Here is a 27,734-nt window from a genome sequence, read left to right on the forward strand (position 1 = left end):
ATGTCAAACAGTCTAAAATCATTCTCTTTATGATTATTCTCTCTTAAACAATGAGTTACCTCAATCATTTATGTCCTAGTAATTCTGGATAAAACAGAATAAATATATCAATGTAAATTAACTTAGGATTTTTTTACACTATTCACAAAATCACAACATAATTTCACATCTTAAAGTTATGTAAGATTGTTGGTAATGAATTTAATGTTTTAAAATGAGCTACCCATAAATGACTAGAGCAAGAGACTAATCTACTTTTTCAAATTTCATTCTCAGGCTGAGTAATGCAGATGCTTCAGATTCACACAACTCAGTTACATCTTTCCAGGTTGCTTTCATTATTTCAGAATGTAGGTTTCTAAAGATGGTTACGAAGTCATCCATCTATATAATTGAGCAATGAGAAAGATGTATCCACTGTTATGTAGATGAATAAATTCCAGTAAAGCTCATAACACAATGGAAGATCCATGATGTGCTGTTTACTAGTGTGGTGCCGTGTCCGTATTTGTCACAGAATCACATTATGTACCAATTATTTCTTGTACCTGACTGCTCTACTTATTTCTTCAAATACTTGCTTGGCAAAAAAAAAAAAAAAAAGTAAGATAGTGTTTCAAGTTCTCTATAGGAAGGTTATGTGGAGAATTGCTTTTTCTTTTGAATAATTTTCAAGATTTATATCAATTTGTGTGAAATAACTGAAAGCAACCCAAAACCTTCATGAGTAAATCAAAGAAATCTAAGGGAATGTCACATCTTCAGCAGTCATTAGAGTCAAAATGGCTATCTCTGAAAGGCTATAAGAACACAAGAAGCTCTTTACTTTATCCTTTCTACCAAAAAAAAAAAAATAAAGGAAAAGAATCATAGGCCATAATGCTACTGAGTCTCAATCAAATCAAATACCATTTAAAAAAAAAAAAAAAAAACAGCAGGAGTGGAGCTCAGCATCCTATTTATGCCACCGGATCAGAACAGTTAGGAGAGGGGAAGCCATTCTCACAAATCATTCTCTTGTTAAATTCTGTAGTGGGACTTCATTAAACCTCTTGGCTCTTAGCAGTCCACTTTCAGCCTGTTCACAAAGAGCTCAGCTGGCAATACTGACTCTTTAAAAGTCTTCAATCACACATTGTCTTTGGGGGTTTTCTTCGTATAACCACAAATCATTTCTTTCTCATTAGCTCCTCAAATCTTCAGTTAAATTTTCTTAAAACATTATTTTTAACTACAAAGCAACTAACAGCAACAACACAAAAAGCCACAACAAATCCCATAAGGGGGGTATTCTGAATAAGTATTGAGTTCAACATTAAGAGTAGCAATACATATAATAGGAGGTGGTAAATATATATATATATATATATATATATACACACACACACACATACATATAAAACACTCTGTGTGTGTGTGTGAGTGTGTGTGTGTGTGTGTATCCCATTCCCTGAAGCCCTGAAGTGCTGTTTACTCTAGTACCACTGACTTTACCGGGCCTTTGTGGCTTACTGCCACGTGTCATGAAGAATCATTCCCCAAAGAACCAGCCTGCCATCTCTTGTCAGACCGTGGCAAACATGTCTCACACATATCAAGCTTCTTAAATTCATCAGGTAAAACTTAGAGGGCCTCATAATATGTGTTTCCTCAAAATGTTGAACTCACAGTTTTGGGGTTTTTTTTTAATCTGAAATATTTTATTTACCATTTCAAGTAGTGAACTCACAGTCCTTAACAACAATCTTGGATTATAGTAAACCTGACTTGAACCTGCAAAAAAGGCCCTCTGACACTGTTAGTTTTGGCTCTGACTCAAATAACCACCTTATTGGTCAGAAACAATGTACTATTATACTGCCAGCTTTTCTGAAATCAGCAATTTAAGCAAAGTGTTCCAACAAATGATTTAAATGAAGTCAACATCAAAGAAAGGGAATTCAGAACTGAAGGGTCCAGTTTTTTCTCTCTTACTTCTTTTCTCTTTAGATATTATACCAGCTCTAAAAAGCAATATGACTCTTAAACTCAATCAGATCTCATGTGCTGATAAAAAGCTAAACATGGTGAAGCCTGTTTATGGGAACCACAAACTTACAAAAAGGCCTTTCTTTCCTCTAGAGTTTGTTTTTGAATGCAAGTTTATAGAAGTTTATCCCTCACTACTGGCAATAAAATCCACAATCAACTACATTGTTTTATTTCTACTCAAATTTTAATTTTACATCCTGAAATAATTATATAGTGGTCCAGTAAAAAAAAGGCCAGACATACAACATGCGATATTGTGTAAGATTCACATGCGGTTTGGTAATCTTCAAAGCTGTTATTTCATATCTTAGAAAAGGTTCAATGCACAAATGTGCATTTGTTTTAAATCTGTACTTCTGATCCATTTTTGAGACTGTTAAAGTTTTAAATTATATAGTAGTTATTACTGGAGACCATCTATCAAATGATTTTTAACTCTAATTAACTCAATTGTTCCAATATATGGATTATAACTATGGAAGAAGCAATGAATGGAGTATTATTTATTTCAGCAGGAAATTTAGCAGCATTGAACATATTAGGGGGGGAAATAATTATGTTTAAAGATCAAAGGGAGTCATGTTAATTATGGATCTGTTTAAAAAAAAAACTATTTGGGTCTCAAATGTACATCAAATACACACAATTAATAAAAACAAAAAACATTTTAAACTAAATGTAGAATTTTTTGTGTGTATCTAACTTATTTTCTGTTTCCTGAAGCAACTAGAATAAGAATTGACATTTTTTTTAAAACCACAGTTACAGAAGACTTGATAGTCATTTTTTACTTAAAAGTGTTTACCGTGTAAAGTGTATCTGTGTAAAGTGATGGAGGTGCACGTATGACTCTGACTTTAATCTCTTCATACAGCCAGTGACAGGCACCTAAAGGGCACGAAAGCTACATGCAGTCCTGATTCTGACACATATGAAGACACGTCGCTGGAATGACCTCTTTCTCTTTCTATTCCTTCTTCATACCATCTTTATTGCTTCTTTTATTGAGCATTTCAATGCTTCACAGTGTGCTATCATTTCATATTAGCTCATTAATTTCCACAAAGTCCTATGAGGAAGACATTCTCACTCCCATTTTACAGATGAGAAACCTAAGAATCAGAGATTTCATTTCTTCTATATTCAGCTTTTGAATCCATATGTGTGTCAGAAAAGAGTGTGTTATTAGTTCTACCCTACAGAATTTTCCTAAAGCAGCAGCAAAAATATGTCCCTAAAACACAGTCCAACAAATATTGAGGACTGATTTTGACAGACCGGTCTCAGTATTAAAGAACCAAAGAAAATTATAATTGCATACAAGCAAAACAATTACCAAACTATGCATCAATCAGCTATAAAAAACTTTCAAATCTCTATGGTCAAAATAAATATTACTGGGATTCTAATGGGTTTTAAGGTGTTTTGGAAGAAGATGAGAAAAATAACCATAACCACCACCACTTTTGCATAAGCAATTCATAACCCATAAACCACTTTTTTTAAATATAAATTTATTTATTTATTTGGAGGCTAATTACTTTACAATATTGTATTGGTTTTGGCATACATCAACATGAATCCACCACGGGTGTACACATGTTTCCCATCCTGCATGCCCCTCCCACCTCCCTCCCCATATCATCCTTCTGGGTCATCCCAGTGCACCAGCCCCAAGCATCCTGTATTATGCATCGAACCTGGACTGGCGATTCCTTTCATATATGATATTATACATGTTTCAATGCCATTCTCCCTAATCATCCTCCCTCTCCCTCTCCCACAGAGTCCAAAAGACTGTTCTATACATCTGTGTCTCTTTTGCTGTCTCACATACAGGGTTACCATTACCATCTTTCTAAATTCCATATATATGCATTAGTATACTGTATTGGTGTTTTCTTTCTGCCTTACTTCGCTCTGTATAATAGGCTCCAGTTTCATCCACCTCATTAGAACTGATTCAAATTTATTCTTTTTAATGGCTGAGTAATACTCCATTGTGTATATGGACCACAGCTTTCTTATCCATTCGTCTGCTGATGGACATCTAGGTTGCTTCCATGTCCTGGCTATTATAAACAGTGCTGTGATGAACATTGGGGTACACGTGTCTCTTTCAATTCTGGTTTCCTCGGTGTGTATGCCCAGCAGTAGGATTGCTAGATCATAAGGCAGTTCTATTTCCAGTTTTTTAAGGAATCTCCACACTGTTCTCCATAGTGGTTGTACTAGTTTGCATTCCCACCAACAGTGTAAGAGGGTTCCCATTTCTCCACACCCTCTTCAGCATTTATTGCTTGTAGACTTTTGGATAGCAGCCATTCTGACTGGCATGAAATGGTACCTCATTGTGGTTTTGATTTGCATTTCTCTGATAATGAGTGATGTTGAGTATCTTTTCACGTGTTCGTTAGCCATCTGTATGTCTTCTTTGGAGAAATGTCTGTTTAGTTCTTTGGCCCACTTTTTGATTGGGTCGTTTATTTTTCTGGAATTGAGCTTCAGGAGTTGCTTGTATATTTTTGAGATTAGTTCTTTGTCAGGTGCTTCATTTGCTATTATTTTCTCCCATTCTGAAGGCTGTCGTTTCACCTTGCTTAGAGTTTCCTTTGTTGTGCAAAAGCTTTTAACCATAAACCACTTTTATGAGACTGCTTTTATTTTCTTAATTGTTTTTTAAACTTTCTATCATGTTTGATGTTTACAGTCCATGTACATTCACTTTCTTTTCAACAGATGAGAACACTGACTCAAAGAAGTTAACTGACTTGTGGGGCAGTCCTTGATTGGCTCAGACAGAGAATGGTACATGAACATCAGTGATGCTCCTAAGACTGCAATAAGCAATGAGACTAAGAAGGCAAAGTAAACAAAGTGTACCTGCAAGGAAGATATTAAGCTGAAGATATTAAGAAGAGGTGGCAGGAATACACAGAAGAACTATACAAAAAAGATCTTCATGACCAAGATAATCACGATGGTGTGATCACTGACCTAGAGCCAGACATCCTGGAATGTGAAGTCAAGTGGGCCTTAGAAAGCATCACTATGAACCAAGCTAGTGGAGGTGATGGAATTCCAGTTGAGCTATTTCAAATCCTGAATGATGATGCTGTGAAAGTGCTGCACTCAATCTGCCAGCAAATTTGGAAAACTCAGCAGTGGCAACAGGACTGGAAAAAGTCAGTTATCATTCCAATCCCAAAGAAAGGCAATGCCAAAGAATGCTCAAACTACCGCATTCACCTCACACGCTAGTAAAGTAATGCTCAAAATTCTCCACAGCAGGCTTCAGCAATACGTGAACTTCCAGTTGTTCAAGCTGGTTTTAGAAAAGGCAGAGGAACCAGAGATCAAATTGCCAACATCCGCTGGATCATCGAAAAAGCAAGAGAGTTCCAGAAAAACATCTATTTCTGCTTTATTGACTATGCCAAAGCCTTTGACTGTGTGGATCACAATAAACTTTGGAAAATTCTGAAAGAGATGGGAATACCAGATCACCTGACCTGCCTCTTGAGAAACCTGTATGCAGTTCAAGAAGCAACAATTAGAACTGGACATGGAACAACAGACTGGTTCCAAATAGGAAAAGGAGTACATCAAGGCTGTATATTGTCATCCTGCTTATTTAACTTCTATGCAAAGTACATCATGAGAAACATTGGGCTGGAAGAAGCACAAGTTGGAATCAAGATTTCCGGGAGAAATATCAATAACCTCAGATATGCAGATGACACCACCCTTATGGCAGAAAGTGAAGAGGAACTAGAAAGCCTCTTGATGAAAGTGAAAGAAGAGTGAAAAAGTTGGCTTAAAGCTCTGAAGATCATGGCATCTTGTCCCATCACTTCATGGCAAATAGATGGGGAAACAGTGTCAGACTTTACTTTTTTGGGGCTCCAAAATCACTGCAGATGGTGACTGCAGCCATGAAATTAAAAGACACTTACTCCTTGGAAGGAAAGTTATGACCAACCTAGATAGCATATTCAAAAGCAGAGACATTACTTTGCCAACAAAGGTCCGTCTAGTCAAGGCTATGATTTTTCCAGTGGTCATGTATGGATGTGAGAGTTGGACTATGAAGAAAGCTGAGTGCTGAAGAATTGATGCTTTTGAACTGTGGTGTTGGAGAAGACTCTTGAGAGTCCCTTGGACTGCAAGGAGATCCAACTGGTCCATTCTGAAGGAGATCAGCCCTGGGATTTCTTTAGAAGGAATGATTCTAAAGCTGAAACTCCAGTACTTTGGCCACCTCATGTGCAGAGTTGACTCATTGCAAAAGACTCTGATGCTGGGAGGGATTGGGGGCGGGAGGAGAAGGGGACGACAGAGGATGAGATGGCTGGATGGTATCACTGACTCGATGGACATGAGTCTGAGTGAACTCCAGGAGCTGGTGATGGACAGGGAGGCCTCGCGTGCTGCGATTGTTGGGGTCGCAAAGAGTCGGACACGACCGAGCGACTGAACTGAATCTCCAAGGAACTCACAGTCAACTGAGCAGATATTGAAATGCAATAAGGGTGGCAACAGAATCCAATGCATCCATGAACACGTATCCCTAGCCTGATACTGGGGTGAGGACTGTCTGCAGAGCTTTCTGGAACATGCCTACCTAAGCTGTGTCGACGGACAGGAGTAGTTACAGAAGAATTACGGAAGTAATTACAGATAGAAGATGTAGAAGATAGGTCAATGGGGGCAGGGCATTTTAGACCAAGACTTAGGAAAAGAAAAGCCCAGACATAATGGACATGGTGACATTTACATGAAAAAAAAAATGTGAACAATATAATACTACTACCCTGAAGTCAGGAACCAGAGAGGACTAAGTAGCTAGGCAGAGCAGTATTGAAGTATTTTGAATCCTATCATTAGAGATGGGAAGCATGACTATGTTTTATGGATGGAACTAATATTACTCAATCTGTGTTTCACGTCAACGTACCTGTTGTGTGGAAGATGGATTCTATGAGACAAGATGGAGGCAAAGAAACTGGTTAGATGTTAATAGTTTCACTGGGCAAGAGATAATAAAGCAGTGATAAGAAGATACGAAAGGTGTTGACAGATATTTAAAAAGCAAAATAAATAAGATTTTAAGGTGACTGACATTTGAGATATGGAAGAGTAAAGCATGACCCCACCAACACCTAAGCTGCCTACTACTGTGTATCTGCATGTTGCATTTCCACCAGCTGAAATGAAGAATATGGAAAAATTCAGCTTCTTACGGCTCATCTGCACCTGTGTTCACTGCATCACTACTATTTCCTCTGAATTAATACTCCCACACTGGGTAAGGAGAATCTTAAAAGCTTAGGCAAACCTGAGAGTTCCTTCTTGTTTTACTGAAAATCATAACTATGGTTCAATTCCCAATTCATTGGGGTGTTAAATAGGGGTCAGTCATAGACTGTAGTGCCCAAGATATTTCAGCAAAGGTTTTCTGTTTTTGTTTTGAGGCACAGAGTTCACCAGCAGCAAAAAGAGGAGCTCTAGGAAACATTCCATCAGTAGCAATAAAATCAGCAAAAAGACTGCACTGGTCTTTTTTTTTTTTTTTTTGCCATTGTGTCTCTCTGGTCCCAGTCAATCTTAGGCTTCAAGGCTCAGCGTTCCAGAGGGTGTCAGTGGATAATCAATTCTAACGAAGAAGCGCTCTGCTCCTTCATTGCATGGAAGGCAGAATACTTATGGGAAACATCAGACAAAATAATATTTCTTCAGGACAGAATAGAATGCGCATCCTTGTGATGATTCATGTGAACATTCCTATTGTATGCCAAGAATACATTTAAAGAGATAGCAACATCATTCATGATACCATATTTTAGAACTAAAAAAAAAATAATAAAATAATAAAACAGGTGATGAAATGGAGAGAATGGAGCAATTTCACATCAAGGGAAGACAAATGGACAAGCACTTATAGGAAAAGAGCTGGAGTTTCACAGAAATCCCATTTGTCTGGTTACAGAGCATCACCTGGTTTAGAGATGTGTGGCATCTGCCTTTTCTTTTAACAGAGCTATTGCTGAAAGGGCAGAGAAAGCAACTGTTTCTTAAGCTTCAAAGACTAACTGGTCCCTGTGAGAGGCCTGTGGAGAGTGCAGTGGGGTGTGAACTGAACGTCCAGCTTCCGGTGTCTGACTGGCCCAGCACTCAGGGCTACAGGGAAATGAAGGACTGTATGTCTTTTAGTGCCTATTGTAAGAAAGACATACAAAATGGGATTAGATTTTCTTAATGGTTCAAGTCAGCAGAGATAACATGTGATTGCTTGGGAAATGGCTGGTATATGGAAGTTCTTTTTCATTTCGGTTTCCTGTGACAGACACAGCAATGGGAATACGATCACTCTGGTGATAGAGAGTCACAAATTTACTTTGTCAATGAAATTGTGACAGTAATAAGAGCTGCTTTATCTGTGAAGTAGCAAAGGGAGTGGAAAGATTAATAATGCCATCGACTTTACCCTGTTTAAGCAATGAATATCACTGAACCAAAGAACTGTAAAAAAATCTTAGGGTGGAGGACAAACTTGGAAATGGGAGAAATTTGGAGTTAAAACTCTTGAGGTTTTATCAACTATCTTTCTTTCAACAGAGCATGCTTCAAAACATGGAATTATTTAAAAAGCTATAGATATGATTGCCATCATAAATCCAAATTTTAAATATTTTTCCATTACTAGAAGTGCTAAATAAAGTTATTTTTCTTCCCTTATTTTTCTATAAGTGTCTTGAAGGGGCAACCATCATGATTTTCTAAAAGGCTACTTTCAACAAAGAAACAAATGTACCCACTTTTTACATTAACTATGAATTTATTCAAAAATGAAAACAAGTAGGAAAACAGGTTGACCATCATGTAATTTCACATGATGAAGAATCTCAAGGCCCACCTGGCGCACATCTAATAAAGGCCTAATAGGTGTAGGTTAAGATAGTAAAATTACATAAAACAAACCCACAACCATTCTCAAAACACCAACCAGAGGCATATATTTCAACAGTTTCAATGGCACACTGTTTAAAAACTTGGCTGGGTGCCTCTCTGCATCTATTCTGTTCCAGTTGGACTTTACATTTTATAGGTATGTCACAACCTATAAAATGGTTATATATACCACATTATATATCTATTTCCTTAAAAGATGGGGCCATTGTGCAATATGCAACACTAGTTTAGAAGATAATTCATTTCTACCATGACAGCAATCTTAACACTTGTTGACATTAAAATGCAAATATAATAATGATTCAGTGACTGAACAACAACAACATAATCAATCAAAATTGACACAATATTTCTTTAAAAAGACGCTTGAATTTGTTTGTGTATTTTAGGTTTACAAATAGAATTCTTGAGGAGGTGTGTAAATGTTATTACCGGATGGAGGGAAAATGGTGCATACAAACACAAGGCATAAATATAACAATATTGATGATTTACATCTATAGATAATAATATTTTGATTATTTCAGAAAATGACAGAATATCAAGTTTAGCTTGACTGAATTTTCTGGTTAACTCAGAATTAAATAGAAACACTTTTCTATTGCTATCATTCAAAACAGCATTACTTCATCATTTTTTATTGGTCATGTAATGGACATTAATAATTTTTCAATAGGTCAAATTACTACAGATCCTTTGAGTTGCTGAACGTTTTTCCATGACAGTAACACCCCATTACACATGAAATGTAATCATTTTTGAAATCATTTCTATTCCCAAAGGGTCATAATTTTCATTAAATTATCTAGTTATTTTGCATAACCTCAACATTAAATCTAGCACTACCTTTGATGGCATTAACAAGATCCAGCACATTAAGTTTAAAAGTCAAAGTTTTTTTTTTTTTTATAAAAATGTAATGATTTATATTTGAGAAGAGTTTTAATAATGTGTTACATAATAAATTATCATGATTATATTACTTTAGATTTCTCATTTACAATTGCAAAGGAAGAAGTGTCTAGAATTATCTGAACATTATTATTTTTCTTATGAAATAACTAATATTATTAAAATTAAACAATGAAGCTATCACTAACAATAACACTTGTATAGTACAATGCTCCTTACTTATAAAACACTTTGTAACACACAATATGTTAAGCTTTTTATATGTATAATCTAATTGAATACTTGAAAAATGCTGTGAGGTTGGTATTACTGTCCACTTTTTATACATGGAGCAACTAAGACTCAAGAAATGTAAATAACTTTTTCTAGGTCACACATTAGGTAAACGACAGAAATAAGATTCAACAACATTCCATCTGACTCCAACGTCTATACTCTTCACTACACAATTCTTTGTAATGTACTTCTTCCAGCTCTGGTAATTCCCGAACTCTAGAGTAATTTTTAAAGCCCTTTATTCTTTCTGTAAGTTCATCCGATAACTTCTCATTACAAGGACTGATGAGCTTGCATGAAAACAAAAAATAAAAACAAGTTTCTGTGCCCCAACGAAGATCTATTAAATCAGGTTCTCAAAGGGGCATGCCTAATAACCTGGATATTTAATAAGCTTCAGATAAGCTCAGATATATATGATGAGATATTTCAGATAAGCTCAGATAACAAACTTCATCTAAGTTTAGGAAACCCTGTCAAGCCCCAGGTTTTACTTTGCTCCTTTCAAACACAGACCACCAGGCAGTCGTCACAGATGACAAGCTCTTCAAATATGATTTAATGGAACCTACTGTTGGCACTCAGAATCAAAGTCACCAGAAGATGTTGAATTTCCCCTGGGACATCCCTGTGAAACTTCTACCACTCCAGTAGAATTCTTGTTGGAGTTCAAATGCCTATTTCAAATTGTAACAAGCATTATATAACGTGTCTACTAGATGCCTAGTACCATGTTAAGCACTGAAGAGTGCATAATAGAAAAGTCAAAGAAATCACGAGTTGAGAATGGAATATTTAAGGAAATACACAGATAAGGTCTCTAAAAGAGCAGAATTGAGATTTCAAAGAAAAAAATCAAAAAAGCAAGTAATTCTTCAATCAGGGTTAATTTTAAAATGTTAGAACCAATTATAAGTGTACTGGGGATGGAAAATCAAATGCTCATCCTTACTTAAGAAACTTTTTTTCCCCAAAACTTCTGCCTGGAGCACAAGGATCTATTGCTCAACATCAATTCTAAAAATTAAATATTTATTGCATTTGGAATGAGGAAAGGAAAAGGTTATTTTTAAGCTCATACTGACTCCAATAGTGCCTTTTAAAAGTGAACCACAAATAAAATACAGAAATCAAAAACAACTATGCTACTAAACTTCTCATAACTGTTTCCTGCTGTCAAATGAATTCATTTTTTGATTAGTTTCCTTTGCAGTAACTAGTGTTTTTCTTCATTTAATCTCAAGGGAAAAAAAAATACATATACAGCTTTTCAAGATACCCTTGAAAACTTTCCTTTGTTTCTACTCCTTAGTTATCTTTTGCTGTTGGTGATCATTTTACTTTCTTGCACATTTGTGCATATTATTCTAGCTGTATTGTAATGCACATATTTTAATACTTGAATAAGATAATAACTTCTCAACAATATACAGATATTTCATAAGTTTATTAAAAAAAAAACCCTATGCAGTTGAAATAAGAACTTCTAAATTCCTTAAGTAATTTTGGATTTGATCATTTCTACCCCAGTTTTCACTGAAATCCAGGCTTAGGAACACAAATTCCATATGGACAACTTAAGGCTGAATTAACTTTGGAATTGAGTATAAGATTGCAGGAAGAAACTCTATTTTGATTTCAATGTCTACTATAGACACAGAAGAACAGCCATTATTTATAAAAGCATCAAATTCCCAAGGTAAAGGACTTTATAAAGTGAAACATTTCTTTGACTAATGTAACAGACAGTCAAACTCCCTGTCACCACTGCCTGGAGATAGACACACCTTTTCATGTCTTGTATTCATCCTGGGCTACTTTCACTCCCTCTGGAGGGCTTTTGAACTTGAACTTGACATCTCTTAAATTTATGCTTTTTCTAAATGCAAAGGGCTTTTTTTTTTCCTTGCAGTTTTAGTCTTATGTGGAGTTCAAATCTAACTTAGATTAAAGAGAAGGAGTCTAGGCCCTAGAAATTCAATGTTTGTTCTTGATCTTTTCTCTTTTTTTTCTTTTGTTTTTATGAGGTTGAGCTGAAAACCCCAAAGTGGGACATAATGGCTTTAGAGACAGGAAGGAAATATTCTTTATTCTTTTTTTTTTTTCCTAGTGTAAAAAGCCCACAAGGCTCTTTTGTAGAAAGCCCACAGTAGAAGCACTCCCTCAAAAGGCACTTTTTTCTTCATAATAGCCTTAGAGGAGACAGTGCTCAGAAATGATGACAGAGCAAGTGTTGCTAATGTCATACTCAGAAACAAGCTAAGTGGTTTATGGCCAAAATCCCTTTTTACTCTATATACTTGTCAAAATATGGATTTTTTTTCATCAACACAAAGTTCTTTAAAGGTCACTGTCTCTCAAATTCCACAATAAATAATGTCCCTAAAAAAAAAAAAAAGAAGGTTCTCAGATAAGACATAGTAAGAAATAATCAGCATGACATCATGGAAGAGGGAAAAAGATATTATGAGAGTGAAAAAAACATATCAAATTATGGACTCAAAGGAGTTAACAGAACCATTTCTGCATAGCAGTTACAGACATGACTTTGACGTTCAAAAACTTGTAGAATATGGCATCCATTTTGGTTCACATCACACCAAATAATAAATCTTCATCAAAATTAGCAAACTACAAACGTGATTCATTCACTCAACAAATATTTACTGAGTGTCTGTTAAGTCACAGGCGCTGTGTGCACAGATAAAGACTGCAAAAGACCCTACTCTGTGGATGCATCTTACATTCTAGAAGGAAACAATCTTTTCACCTTTTTGTTCTGAACAGACACTTGAAAGTGCATGACCTAAAGGAACAGTAGATTTATTTCCATTTAAAGATCAAATTTTTTTGGCAATACTGTCATTTAATTAAAGCTCTATGTTTGAAGACCCAGAGATTGAAGCACATTCTCTTCCTCTACTTGCCCAAGACGAAAAAGCTCTTGTACTTCCCCTGTAACAAACACTTATAGGGCTCCCAAAGCAAAACAATAATTTCCTTTAAATATGTTTGAAATAAAATATACATAGCACTATTTAAAGTCTATAATTTATACAAACTAATTTATCATATTCTAAAATACCAATGTTGTATCTCATATTATAAGTCAATCTCAAAAACGTTCGCTAGATCTTACCTTGGACCGTCAGAGTGGCTGATGCTTCAGCTTTTCCAACCATGTTTTCTGCAACACAAGTGTATGACCCCATGTCACCAGCTGTCACCTTCCGAATTTTCAAGGTATGATCATCTCTGATTTCATATCTAGTGACATAACAAAAGAAAGCACAGTTAAGTAAGCTTCTACTTGAAGAATCCCATCGTTACAATTGTGGCATATTTATACATCAACAGAAAATTTAAAGCAAAAGGTAAATAATGTGGCAATCCTCTATGTAAGCATGCACATAGAAATGAGCATTTTTTTATATTCACAGGGGCAAAAATATTACACTACTTTTTAAAAATAAAGCTTATTTATTTTTAGTTGAAGGATAATTATTTTACAATATTGTATTGGTTTCTGCCAAACATCAACATGAATCAACCACAGGTATACCTATGTCTCCTCCCTCTTCAACCTCCCTCCCACATCCCTCCTCATTCCACCCATCTAGGTTGTTACAGAGAGCCCCCTTTTGAGTTCCCTGAGTCATACAGCAAATTCCCATTGGCTATCTATTTTACATATGGTAATGTATATCTTTCCATGTAACTCTCTCCATATATCCCACCTTCTCCCTCCTTCCCACTTATGCAGCCATAAATCTGTTCTCTACATCTGTATCTCCATTGCTGCCCTGCAAATAGATTCATCAGTATCATCTTTCTAGATTCCATACATATGCGTTAACATATGATATTTCATTAAGCTACTTTTTAACAGAATATTTTTGGGCAAAGTTGGCACTTATTCAGTTCTTTCGTCAAGCTCCTGTACTCAGAGTAAAATTTAGGTGATCATTAAATAAATTCTTATTTATTTAAATAAATTATATGTCAGAATTTAAGTCTTCTGTAGGTTTTCTATTTTAAAATTCTTATAACAACTTATAAAGTATTAGGCTCATCTCCATTTGGCAGATGAGAAAACTGAGACATAGGAAGGTAAGGTAAACTGGCTTTGTTCTTCAGCTATTTTAATGGCAGAGTTGGTATTTGTACCCAGACAGTCTCATACTAGAATTCTCTTGCCCTGTCTCATTTTCCTTTTTCTTAAATTTTGGATGTCCCTTGAAATTTCACTTTAATATTCTTTTTACTCTACATGAAATCCCTGAGTTAAACTATCCAGTAGGTTATATTGATCGACTACACAAATATTTCTAGCTCCTATTTTATGTAAGTTCAAATTCATTATATTGACTAGTAATTAGACATTATATCCCACAGACACCTACTATTTAATATGTTATATAAAATTTTCTTTTCTTACCCTAGCACATAAAACAACTCCCTCTCCTAACACAATCCACCTGTCTTCCTTCACCAGTTCCCTATATGTAACAAATCATTCAATTCATCAGTTTGGTCTTGATAATGGACCCCTATCCTATTTCCATCTTATCTCCCCATTCAGGCAGTTCACATCTCTTATCTGGACAACAATGGTGACCCAGCCACTGGCCTCACCCCCATTGATGTGATAGCCCTAATGCTAAAAATTTTATTTTCTCTAAAAAGCAATCGGGTTCATAGTAATGTCTCTCTTGGCTCATCAAGTATATATATAAAAATCCTTTAATCCATACAAAGTCTTGTGAATTCAGCCTCTCTGTCTCCAGCCTGATTTCCCATATCTTGCCCCAGGCCCCATGTGCTGCCACGCTAACTTTCCACCACACAAAGCATTCTTAGATTTGTGTCGTTTTATGATATCTCTTTTCCTGAATATTCTTCTCCTCTTTCTGTTTATCAAGTTGATATGTTTTTCAAGACATTGCTTCTCTGTCACTTCCCTTTGAGAACTCTCTCCTGATTTTCTGCTCCCACAGGTCTACCTTTATGCAATAAAAAGGTTTGCTATGTTACTCTGAATCTATCCATACATGTCTCCTTTGGTGAGTTCACTGACAACAGAAGCTTTATCTAAACCATTGCTGTAACCCGCAAACCTAATAGGGGCTCAAGGTATGTTTGGTGAATGAATGGCCACAGGAGAGATGACAGCCTCAAGACAGTGCCTGAAAGTTTCATTTCATTACCTCATTCCCTAAGGCTGGGAGTGTATCTCTGCTTCTAGGCAATTTAAGGATTTGACAGATACCAAGAAACTTTGACCTCTTCTACCATTCCCTGGTGATACTGTAGCCAAGGAAAAGGAAGTCTGCTTTTTAATTGGTTCATAGTTATATCTATAATGCTATACCTCCCTTCCCTACCTACTCCCATATAAGACACTGGTATTAACTGTAGTCTGTCTGGACAAAGAGAAAACTGTTTAAGGAACAGCACATCTTACAAGGGTTCCTGGGCATGTTGGGGTCATGAACGTACAGTTTTATCTGAAACTCTCAGAGAAAGCATGGCAACCTTCTGATTCTAATTATCTCTGTTACTGTGTCTGGTCCAAGGAGATCAAAGAGTCCAGAGAAAACCATTCTAGTGGCTTATATGTGAACAGTGGTCAGATGAGAACCACAGAAATTCCGGGTAGATGAATCCCATCATTAAAATCTCATTCATACCTGGACTTGGGCAGTTCCCCATCATCTTTCCTCCATCGTACGGTGGGCACGGGGTCACCTCGGGCCTCACATTTAAATTCCGCACTGTCATCCACAGTGACTGCCAAGTTACTAGGTCTCTTCACAAAGGATGGTCTCTCTAAAATTAGAAAAAGTCATCTCAAAAAAATACAGAAACTTAAAGCCATTTTGGATGTTATTGAAGAGCAGATTTAGAATTTAAAAAAAGTATTCCACAGAGTTCCCCACTTCTCTCTTGGTATGGTGTCTCCTCCTATTTGTCTTTCTATGTCTCGGCTACTTTATTTAAGGCTGCTTTACTAATTTCATCTGTCTTTTTTCCATTCCCCAAATACTGGTTTACCTTCTAGAAGAGGCCATTTCTTTTTCCCTTGGTGTTGTTTAGTCGCTCAGTCACGTCTGACTCTTTGTGACCCCAAGGACACTAGCCCTTTGTCCATGGGATTCTCCAGGGAAGAATACTGGAGTGGGTTGCCACTTCCTTCTCTAGAGGATCTTCCTCACCCAAGAATCAAACCCGCATCTCCTGCATTGGCAGGCAGACTGCTGCATAAATGTACTAAATAATAATAAGAGATGCACTTTACAGTTAAGCCAGTCAAATAAAACTGTACTTACCTAACACAGTGAGCTCTGCTACTTCACTCTCACGCTCCCCAACCATGTTGGTACCAACACAAACATATTTGCCTGCATCACTTTTGCGGGTGTAAGTAATCATGAGCTTTCCTCCTCGTATCTTAAAAAAAAATTTTCACATGAATATCATTAAAATTGCTTTAGTAATTTTTATATGACGGGCGTCTTTGTAAGTGAAGTCAACTTTCTAAGCATACAAAGAAAGCCTAAATCAAATAAAAAAGCTGATGTGTAGTATTCGCCATATTTATAGGTAATAATTTTAAACAGAATTTATTCCAAAGGTACCATATAAAAGAGGCAAAATATTTCCTTACCTACATTTCTTGTAACAGTATTATATTCTGTATAACTAGAAATTTCTGTTTCCAGACGGGCTGGGTTCTTTCATATTATTTAATTAAAGGAAAACCAAAAAATTGCATAAGCAATTTGGTTAATAAGTGGAAAAAAGAAAAAGGGAAATTTTTTAAATTCATGTATATTTGATTTATAATACTGTGTTAATTTCTGCTGTATAGCAAAATGATTCAGCTATAAATATATGTACATTCTTTTTTATATATTTTTTTCATTATGGTTTATCACAGGATATTGAATACAGTTCCCTATGCTATATAGTAGGACTGCGCTGTTTGGGAAATTCTTAATACTATGTGACTATAATTAATATGCAAATACATATTAGCTATAAGTAATTTCAAGAACCATATTCTAGTATTATAAGATGTGGAAACAAAACTATTTCTCATTACTTAACTTGCCAGAGTTGCTTTAAAGGAATATATCTTAATTTCCAAAACATTGCAGAAACTGACATGTCCTAAAAAACATAGATTTTATTTCTGCCCAACAGTTTCTTAGGGACTTAGGAGGCAGAGACTGAACAGATCCCAATAAATCATCTGGAAATTCATTTGGGTACACTCTTGAACACTTAATTACTTGAAGAAGAATTAATTACAAATATAAGCTGACTTACAGTACAGTAAATAGGCTGAAGCTAATCATGAATTAAGATTGGGATGAGGAAATTGAACTATTTACTTAATTTAATATGCTTTTGGTGGGGAGTGGAGTCCAGTTAACCAAGAATATCTATAAAGCTCTGAACCTTAGAAAAGTTTTGTCAGGAGAACTTCCAGAATGTTTGTTTATGGAGGTTTTGATCTCAAAGTTATTCTGTATAGTCTACAGATTAAACAAAGGAGGAAACAAAAAAATTGAAGAAAGCAAGCAAGGAGGGGAGGAAGGGAGGAAGGAAGGAAGGAACCATTCAAATAGAATTTTGTTTTTCATCCTACACCAGGAGTTTCCTACCTTATAACGGTGGACGTCACACTGTTTTGAAATGCCTAAATTGCTTCATTTCGATTCATATACCCCAAACTAGAGATTGTAACCAAATCCGTATGTATTAGGAAAAATCAAATATTAACAAAGTGATTTTAATTTGGGGGGCTTTAGAACTTGATTTTTTTGAGTCCTTTTATTTAAAAAAAGATCATGATTCTCCAGGTATCATTTTGAGAACCTTCTTGTAACTTTTCTCTACATCATTCACGATTCTGTCCTTCATGCTTAGAAAAACGTCTGCATAGTCACCTGAAAGATTCTTGATGAATGCAAATGGCTTTTGTAGATAAAATTAGTGTATTATTTAATGAAGCATTTTTATAAATGTTTTTAGCAGTTACAAGATATGTTAATGACAGAATTATTCTTTTCATATATACTTACCTAAATTCTCAAACAGAATAAAACTAACAAATAAATGTCACATGAAAAAAAAAAAACCTTCCAAAAGTTAACTACTGTCAATACTTCGTGAACATTTTTCTTTTGTCCCTCCCTCTCTCTCAGTATAGATGAGTAGATATGGATATAGAGATATAAAAGATACATCACACACACTTTTACTAAAGAAAAATCATGTGATATATGCTTTTGTATAAGCTGCATTTTCAATTCAACGATATACTACAATACACAGGAGTCCATCACATAAAGAATATTATCACACACCCAGAATGTCAATAGTGCTGAGGCTCACAAGCCTTGTTCTGAAGACTTGGCTCTGACCTAAAGATAAATGCTGAATTAAAATGACAAAAGGAGGGAGGGATTAAAATTAAATAATATTATAAATGCTTATTCTATCTGAAAAAAGCAGTGAGAAGACTCCCCAGATCAGTATAAATGCTCCTACATAACTTCTATCCCATCAACAAGACATTTTCATTATAAAATCCTACATTCCACCCTATACTCACAGATAATAAGGGTTAAATAGCCCAAAATGAACATTACAAATTAAATGGAAAATCAAACAAACCTCACTAAAACTGGGAGAAACTTTTTTCCTTGAGATAATAGAGACAGAAATTGACAAAAGTGAAGGAAGAAACAAAAAAGGTACCGAAAACAGAAACAGAAAAAATAATGGATGAAAATGACAGTCTTCAATTTCCATAAGTTCAAACTAATTTTGGCATTATGTCAATGGCTGAATTGAAACAGATCAAACCAAAAGCCATAATTCTAGTCTCTATGGTCACAAATGTAGACTGCATGGTGACCTCTTCTTTTCAATAAGCAAAAGAATAGAAAAAAAAAAACAAAAACCTAGTGCTGTAACCCCAATCAAATATAACATATCGCTTTTAAACAGTAACCTACTGTTAACCATCACCATTTTATGTTGAGTCATATAAAAATATTGATTGTAAAAGGTGACTTTGTATATTCTAAATCTTAGTGCCCCTTTGTAAAACCAAAAATTGACATTTCCTCTCTCTTCAGAGAAAGGAAAATATGTCTTCTAACACATACAAAATACTATAACTGTGAAAATAGCACTATTTAAAACAAGCTAAGAAATATTTCTTGGCAGATTTCTTCCTGCAGCTGGATCTGACAGCCGAACTGTAAACCTATCAAAAACGAGTTTGTATAATGAACAGACACAATATTAAACATTGCACTGCAGCAGGACTACTTCAATTAACATAATCCGGGTAGTGGAGATGCAGAACGTGTTAAGCTTTCAGACAATATGCTGGCATCTAGCCTGTGTCAAAAATCCAAGCAGAGGTCTCTCTTCCTCATTACCATCTACCTAACCAGCCCTCAGTAGTAACCACATTAGAAGCCCACATTTCCATAAGCTCTAGACAGCGCTTAAAGGGGGGGCCTCAGCTATCTACATACTAGATGAAAACAAAAGCTTCCCAGTGGTGTTGCTCCTTTTGGGGAAGGAGCCAGAGGAGGAGAAAGGAGGAGATGGCGAAAAAATTTTTAAGTTTCAAATAACTTTACGCTTTATATTTTTCTTCAGAATCAGTCTCAGGTTAAAAAAAAAATAGTGACATTAAGGTAAGGAATACCTCAATGTATTTGATATGTGAGATTCTTATATACTAGCATTTTGCCTTTAAGAAGCTATAAATGATTTTTTCCTTAGGGGTAAAAGCCTTCTCTCCTAGTACTTAAAGACTTCTCTGAAGTCATTGAAAATCCCTTATAGAATGCTTTCATCTCCTTTATTGTGTTGTTTACTAACAAGATTATATAGAAAACTCAGGAATAAGATGTAGCTTGTCAAACAAAAGTGGAGAGAACCATTTCATATTTTTTTTCTGGTGAGCACAAAAAAAACTACAATCAGAATTCTTATTTCCAGAATACAAGAAGGAACATTATCTCTGCACACAGAGAAGCAAGCTTTCTTTTAGAAAGTAAATTAAGGTTTTTGTCTGGTTATTCTACGGCATATACAGCTTACCCTGCAATCAGTGCTTAAAATCAGAAATAAAGATGAACTTAAAATGAACTTCTTGGTATGTCTTCATTTTCTACCCTAAAGCAAGTCAGATGATTTGCAGTATCTGTTACACAGGAATTTTTTTTTCAGGCATCACCCCCACAATGTTATCCGTACACCTCTAGGTTAACATACTAAACCAACTGGGGCTAATTAACTAGTTCAGCTACACAAAATCTTTTCTGCTTTTAATTACATTAACCTAATGTGACTTGAATTCAGCAGACCAAAAACGAAACCACTAATTATATTAAGGGCTTCAAAGACGATTTCAAACTGCTAACCACCAAACTGTCATATAATTTATCTCATTTCCTTAAGTAGATGTTGCATTCAAAATCTGTGTTTCTCACTATAAATACTATTTTTAAAATAGATCCTAACAATGGATTAAAAGAACACTGACTTGGAATGCTAGAAGAGAACTATGTTTAAATAATACATAGAAGACACAAATAGGTGTCATTATACCTATGGGAAATTGGGAAGTACTTAATTTTTACAATTTTCTGAAAGATTAAAGGCTCAGAAATATTCATTTACAGTAGTAAAGACAACAGCAGGGTTAATATGAGTGGCAGTTTTAAAGCACCCAGGTTTAGAAAATATTTTTTCTGAAAAATGATTCTTTATCATGTTTTCACATTGCTTTGCAAAGTAAATGAGCAGAGAGGCTGTGAATTATAGCACCAGGTATCATCCTTAAACAATTCACTACTAAGTCTCTTTGGACAGAATATCTCTTGATAGCAATGCTGTCAGTTCTGCCTGGATCTCTGACCTGAGCAACAGATACCCAGCTGTTGTCAACTAAAGGAAGAGTACTTTGCATGGGTTTAAGACTTAATGACCACCAGACGCCAGTACCCCAGATGCCAGTCATAGCCTCTGGACATTCACCACGGTGAACTAAACCTCAGGGCAGTTTTGGATAGTCCTTAAGGACTCCTTTCAACAGAGACATGTTAAGAAGAGTCAGAGCAACAGTTTTTATTTCTTTAACCTTTAGCATTAATTCAACAACAGTAACAACAAAAACCACCCCCCACCAAAGATATCTTATTTGATCAGGGAGCAGAGAGTGATAGGAAGTGAAAAAATACCCATCACTTTCCAGTCTGGTTGCAAGTGTATCAACCATTAATGTGAACAATTCCAAATGAAGCATCCATGCCTTCTAACATATACCATATCAACTTTCAAAAACAAAGGTTGCATTCTAAATGAAGGAAAAATACTGCTGGCAGTGCAATTATACTGCACATATGATAGGCAATGAGTTTGATAAAATACATGTCCCACAGCAATCTAAAAAGTTAGAACCAAATAAAAGATAATTCACATAATTTGGATCTTATATACTATCAAAGAATACAGTCTTTCTTATTTGGCAATATTTCTTATTCACACTCTCAGGTAAGCAGTTCAATAAGAACAGTTAATAGGAAAAAAAAAAAAAGAACAGTTAATAGAAAGCCATGCTGAGAATTAAATAATTTTATGTTTTTACTAATCATGGTTTAATATCAAATATAGGTAATTTATATTTTTTAATATACATATTCATAGTTTTGCTGTTTTACTTTTTGGAACATAAATTTTAATGGAGTTAGCAAGTAGATCAAAATTTAAATTTTTGAAAAACTTTAGTTATCAAAACACATTGATATAAAATAATTTATATCTACCACTCGAATCATCAATACTTAAGTATAGACAGAAATTTCAAGAACTTAATCTTCATTCTATTTATCTGTACTAACCTTGTCACACTAATGTTTTTAAAAGTGATTTTGATGTATCCATAACAACATGATTTCATATAAAATCTCCAACATAAGTTTTCTTTTAGATGAATAAACAAAATAATAAACCATGGTTAGGCAAATCACAGTCCTTCTTCCTGGCTAACAAAGTTTATTTCCACTCTACTTTTCATAAAGGTTATTGCCTCTTAATATATTTCCAAAAAAAATTCAACTCTTTCTATTTCTGCTTCATTCTGGTTCACAGGGACCTTTAATAAAAGGAGAGAGAAGAGAGAGACAGGGGAAAAGAAGGAGGAGAAGAAGAAGAAATGCATTGTCTTAAATACTTCCCACTCAAACTTCTTGATGAGATGTATCCTGATTTCATGCTGGTTATCCAAAGGCTGTTATACATAGCTGCCATGTACTCCGGAGAAGGCAACGGCAAGCCACTCCAGTACTCTTGCCTAGAAAATCCCATGGATGGAGGAGCCTGGTAGGTTGCAGTCCATGGGGTCGCTACGAGTCGGACGCAACTGAGCGACTTCACTTTCACTTTCCACTTTCATTCATTAGAGAAGGAAATGGCAACCCACTTCAGTGTTCTTGCCTGGAGAATCCCAGGGATGGCAGAGCCTGGTGGGCTGCCGTCTATGGGGTCGCACAGAGTTGGACACAACTGAAGCGACTTAGCAGCGGCAGCAGCAGCCATGTACTCATGACCAGTTCAATATGGACTCCTCATACAAAATGAGAGACTGTACAATACAGGTGGGTTAAACTAAGAAAAATAAATTATATGCTATTATTTACAATATATTCTCAGTATAGATTATAAAAAAAAAAAAAAAACAGTAAGATTTCCATCACACTGAAAATTTTTCATCTGAACCTTACTTATCCATTTACTTGTCCATTCTTATGCCAATCATCCTTGGTCTTTATAGCCTACTTAATGGTAGGACTGACGTTCACGAGATTTTCACACACAAAACGTCTTGTACAACAAAAGGATGCCTAGGTAAGTGCATACACACTGTAAAGAAATTATGAAAATGACAAATTGAAAACAAATGACTATTCTACATTTTACCTGGTGACATTAAAAGGGAAAGTGTTACAAGGGGAAAAAAATAAATAAATAAGTTATTGTAGATCTTTCAACTGTTCTCCTAGGCATGGAATTGAGAGGAAAAACAGGCAATTAGGATCTCTCCTTTGGCATTCCATATTTGCTTGGGCTACATGCATACAAGAGAACATGATCCAATTTCATTTGTTTGCTGGGCCACTTTACAATACCATTTAAAAACCAACATGATTTCTGCCAAGAGTTTAAACACACTCGATCATCAGAGAGAAGCAACAAGAGACTCATGCAGAAAAAAGCAATTATCCCAGTGGGGACACGTGGCTCTCTCCACAGCTTGGGGAGCTGCCAGCTGAGAACACAGGCCTGGGAGAATTGCTGCTTAGGACTATGGCAGCTGCGTTTCTCTGTGATTTTCATTTCTCCAACTAAACTTCTCATTTCTTCCTCATAGCAGTTTATAAATTGGTAGTTGGCTGTTTGATGCCACAGAAGCACACCTAGGATAATTTGATTATAGACTAACAAGGGCTGTACTGCTAATTGCAGGCAAGTGGGAGCCACCCTGCAGAGAGACATAGTTAAGTTAAAGGGAGAGGATGATTTTCTGTGTGAAAGTGTAAATTATTACCTTTCTGTATATCTAGTTTATATCACCAGATGATCTTGCCATGAATCCTAATTTTAACAAGGAATAATAATTAAAAAAAAATAAAAAAGGAAGTCCTGTCTTTTTAAAAGACACCTATTTTGCTTGCTTAAGTGTGGTTCAAAGTCAATATGAAGACCTGGGTTTGGCATTTTCTTCTGGACACCATTTTATTGAACCAGTCAACCAGGAAAGCCGTCTCTAATTTATTGTATTCCAAACTAGGGACAGACAACTGCCGACTGCCGGTGAAACAGAGAGCAGATGAAACAGTGAGGGCTTTTAGCTGATTCCCCAGGTGTCTGGTTCCCAAGTCATTAAGATCAGAACCCCAAAGTGAATCCTATAAAAAGGAGGCAATATAAAAGAGTGGTTTGAGAAGAAAACCACTACCAGCCATCCCGGCAAAGTAAGTTAAGTTGATTGATTTTTACCTCTGAAAATTCTACATATTACATGGTAGTATTCTACATGCATATGAGAAATTAATTTAGTTCCCAGCCATTAAAGTTAATGTATTAGTTCCTTCACGGGTCTCATGAAACAATGTCCTGCTGTTTTAAAGGTAAAAACAAAGTCTTATGGGCAATTTTCACTTTCCTACGAAAACAGGTTTGCTTTTTATCACCTCTTCCAACCATCTGGCTATAATTCTGAATTTACATACAGTCACTGTTAGGATAGCCTGAAATAAAAATCTATGGAGGAATTATGACTATACTCTAGAAATAAAGATGACAAATGCTCATCATATTTGAGGGGAGAAAAGCTCATTTTTAAGCACTTGGCTCTTTTGAGTTACATGTCCACCAGCTGAAAATACTTTTCAAACAGTAAGTCCTTTTTTTTCCTCACCACGGGTTCTTACGCTTAGCTCTTTTCTATAGTTTTGGTCCAGTGTGAGAATTTCCCTTACCACCAAATGCCTTGCTAAGATAATGCCTTTTCCAGAGACACTATTTTGTTATTTGTGAAATTTAAATTCACTTGTATTATGAAGAAAAATATAACCATGGCAGACGAAGTCCAAACCAAGGCTGAGAATGCAATAGCTTCTTGGATTCAGAAATGCAGAATGACTTTATAGAAATGAAGTACAGAAATTAAGTAAGCATACTTGTTTATGTAAATAAATTTGTAACCTGCAAAAATAAATAAGCAATAAAAGCATTTAATACTTTTTATTTAACATTTAATACTGTTTATTAAGATTCTATACAAGTAGGAAGATCCCTAAAATAAGCCATAAATTGAAATAAACATGCATCCCTGTTCTGTGGTATTTTAATCTAAAAGAGTCAAGAGAACAAGAAGCGACTTGCATGTGACAAGCTTAATTGATTAATCAGAGTCAGGGCTCATCAGACAGGGTCAGAGATTCAATATCCATATGGTCAGTTGCTTCACTCTCTTTTATTGATCACAAGACTATGCCGGAACCTAGCTCACTTATTTGGCAAATTTGTGCCTCATTTTGTAAGAGACATATGATAAGATAAAGGATGATAGATAACCCCCTCTTCTCCACCACAACACATGGCAAAACAAATGAAAATATATCTACATACTACCTAAGAGAAAGCCAGTAGGATCATTTACACACGTGAGGGACAGAATAGAATCTTGAGGAGAAAGGTCTGATCTAGGGCTTAAAGGAACTCTTTTTTGTGGCTTACATTAATCTTCATAATTATGCACATGTACTTCTCACTATTTCTAGAGAATTAATGGTCATCTTGTGGATAAATAAATCAAAATAAATGTATCCTGTCCCTTATATTTCTATAGCTATCTGCAAAAACAAAAGTGAAAATGTCTACCTGAAGAGTATTTCAAACACCATTTGGAATGCTACATTTGCAACAGTCTTTCTCCAACTATAAACAGTAAAGTTCCCCAGTGAAGACAAAAACATTCTGAACAGAATATACATGCAAAATATTAATAGTGTTAAGGACATCAGTGTTCTGGATGCTCCCAAACCTAAGGCTATAAATTATGTTTGAACTTTGATTTGAAATTCAGAATTTCGTGAATCCTAGGTTTCTTCCATACAAACCTAAATAGGAGGTTTCCGCATTCAGAACTTTTCAGGTAAGGTTCTGATGTTTGTGATATCAGTCAGTGGGAAAATGAAAGAGTAAGATTAAAACCAATAAGAAACAAACAAAAAATTCTATCTTATGCTTACTGTTTCTCTTCTATATAAAATAGAAATTCTACAGTGGCAAGGAGTTTTCTGTATCTCTAGAATCTTGCTCCACTCCCACGGAGAAAGCACACTATCATATTTTTCAAGATTTGAGATGTAGGATACACAGAATTCTTTGATTTTGGTCATCATTTCTTCATTGAAAGCCTTGATATTTGAGAATTTGCTAGAAAGACACTCCTTTCTGTTGCTGTACAGAGAAAAACGCAAATTCTGTGGACCTCATACCAAAGTAATACATACATTTAAAGATGCTAACGTTTCAGTAGGAGTTTTTAAATGACTTAACAATGGAAAAACCTGAAAAAAGTTATGTCCTAAGTGTAAAATGCTTTTGGCAGTCTTCTCCTCAAACACATGAAAAATACATCAGTGAATCTGTGGTAAATTTCATAAATGTACTACTGTATTTAAACAACAACCTGGAATATCATTACTGTCAGGATTAACGAGAACCATGAGGTAGCAACATGTGCTGTGTATATGGCATTGTTGCATGCATCATCATTCATTTTTATAACAGTCTCACTGGTGAGATATATTTTTCTATTAAAGGATGAGAAAAGTAATGCTCGGAGCATATCAGAAACTTGCTCCAGATCATTTAGCAAATGACTGGAGTTCATTCTACATAAATCCAAAGTAAAGTTTACCTAGTGCACTTACTTTTGGATAGAAAACAAGAGCTCCTATTTTCTGTGCTTCTCACACCACAAACTACAAATCAGCAATGTCTCATATAGATTGAGAGACTCAATGGCTTGGGGAAGAAATACGTACTATTGGCGGACCTCCCTGAGAGCATTAGATTGATGGCCCTCCTTCCATTACAGTCCATATTTAAGCCTGAGTGATCCGAATAGCCAAACTAATTGCCATTAATCCACCTAGCTGCCAGTGGAAAAGATGGACCTGTTTACATTTCACATATGCATTTGTTCTTTGTAGGAGAAATCTAGTTAGGTAAATATCTTACATTAGTTCCTCTATGGAGGGATGGCTCTTCTTTTTCCATGTAAATATGTACTTATTACTATGACATATTTAAAATTTGAACAGGATATGCATAAGTTTTCCTAATAAAGATGAGAAAATCTGACATGATCTTTTATAAGCATGAGGCATAACACAATATGGAGATACGCTGTATCTAGGTGATAGAAGACTGACACCATGAATGCTAAAAGGCAAAGAAATACGAAATAATGGATTCCTTAGCAAATTACACTTTATCCACTCAAGGAGACAGAGTTACATTATTTTCAACTAGTATTATACAGATTGAGTTCAACTGCTTTTGAAATTTTCCTTATACATGATGATGCTCTTAAAGGTGACTTAAACATGAGCCTTTTTCTAGTGTGATCCGCCTTTAAAGCTTCGTGATCACCTAGATTTGTAAGATTTAGGAAGAGAAAACCTGTGCCATCTGTTAGTAATTTTCTTAATGCACACTGGATTATTTTACAAGTGCATGATTTATCATATTATCAAATTCTTCAGGCTTCAGGAGATAAAACTTGAAGTGGTCAGATGTTACTAATAGAGTATTAGTACTTTTAAAGCAACTTGTCTTTAAACAAAAGAAAGGCAGAATCAGCACTAAATTAGACATCAGCCTCAACATAAGACTTGGGATTATTTTTTGAGAGAGCATCTTTAAAAGTGACA

General features: G+C 35.4%; 1 protein-coding gene across 11 annotated transcripts in view; it reads right to left on the reverse strand.

Annotated features, from left to right (window-relative positions):
• ROBO1 (roundabout guidance receptor 1) overlaps nt 1-27,734 on the reverse strand; it is a 1,292,504-nt gene that overhangs the window by 105,920 nt on the left and 1,158,850 nt on the right. For all 11 annotated transcript variants that reach the window (XM_027550537.1, XM_027550771.1, XM_027550936.1 and 8 more), the window contains 3 exons: nt 16,521-16,641; nt 15,882-16,020; nt 13,331-13,458 (listed from right to left, as the gene is read on the reverse strand). In XM_027550537.1, the coding sequence (XP_027406338.1) occupies nt 13,331-13,458; nt 15,882-16,020; nt 16,521-16,641 (388 nt within the window). The remainder of the gene's footprint in view (nt 1-13,330; nt 13,459-15,881; nt 16,021-16,520; nt 16,642-27,734) is intronic.

Source organism: Bos indicus x Bos taurus, chromosome 1 (assembly GCF_003369695.1).
Source record: "Bos indicus x Bos taurus breed Angus x Brahman F1 hybrid chromosome 1, Bos_hybrid_MaternalHap_v2.0, whole genome shotgun sequence".
NCBI classification, from domain to species: Eukaryota; Metazoa; Chordata; class Mammalia; order Artiodactyla; family Bovidae; genus Bos; species Bos indicus x Bos taurus.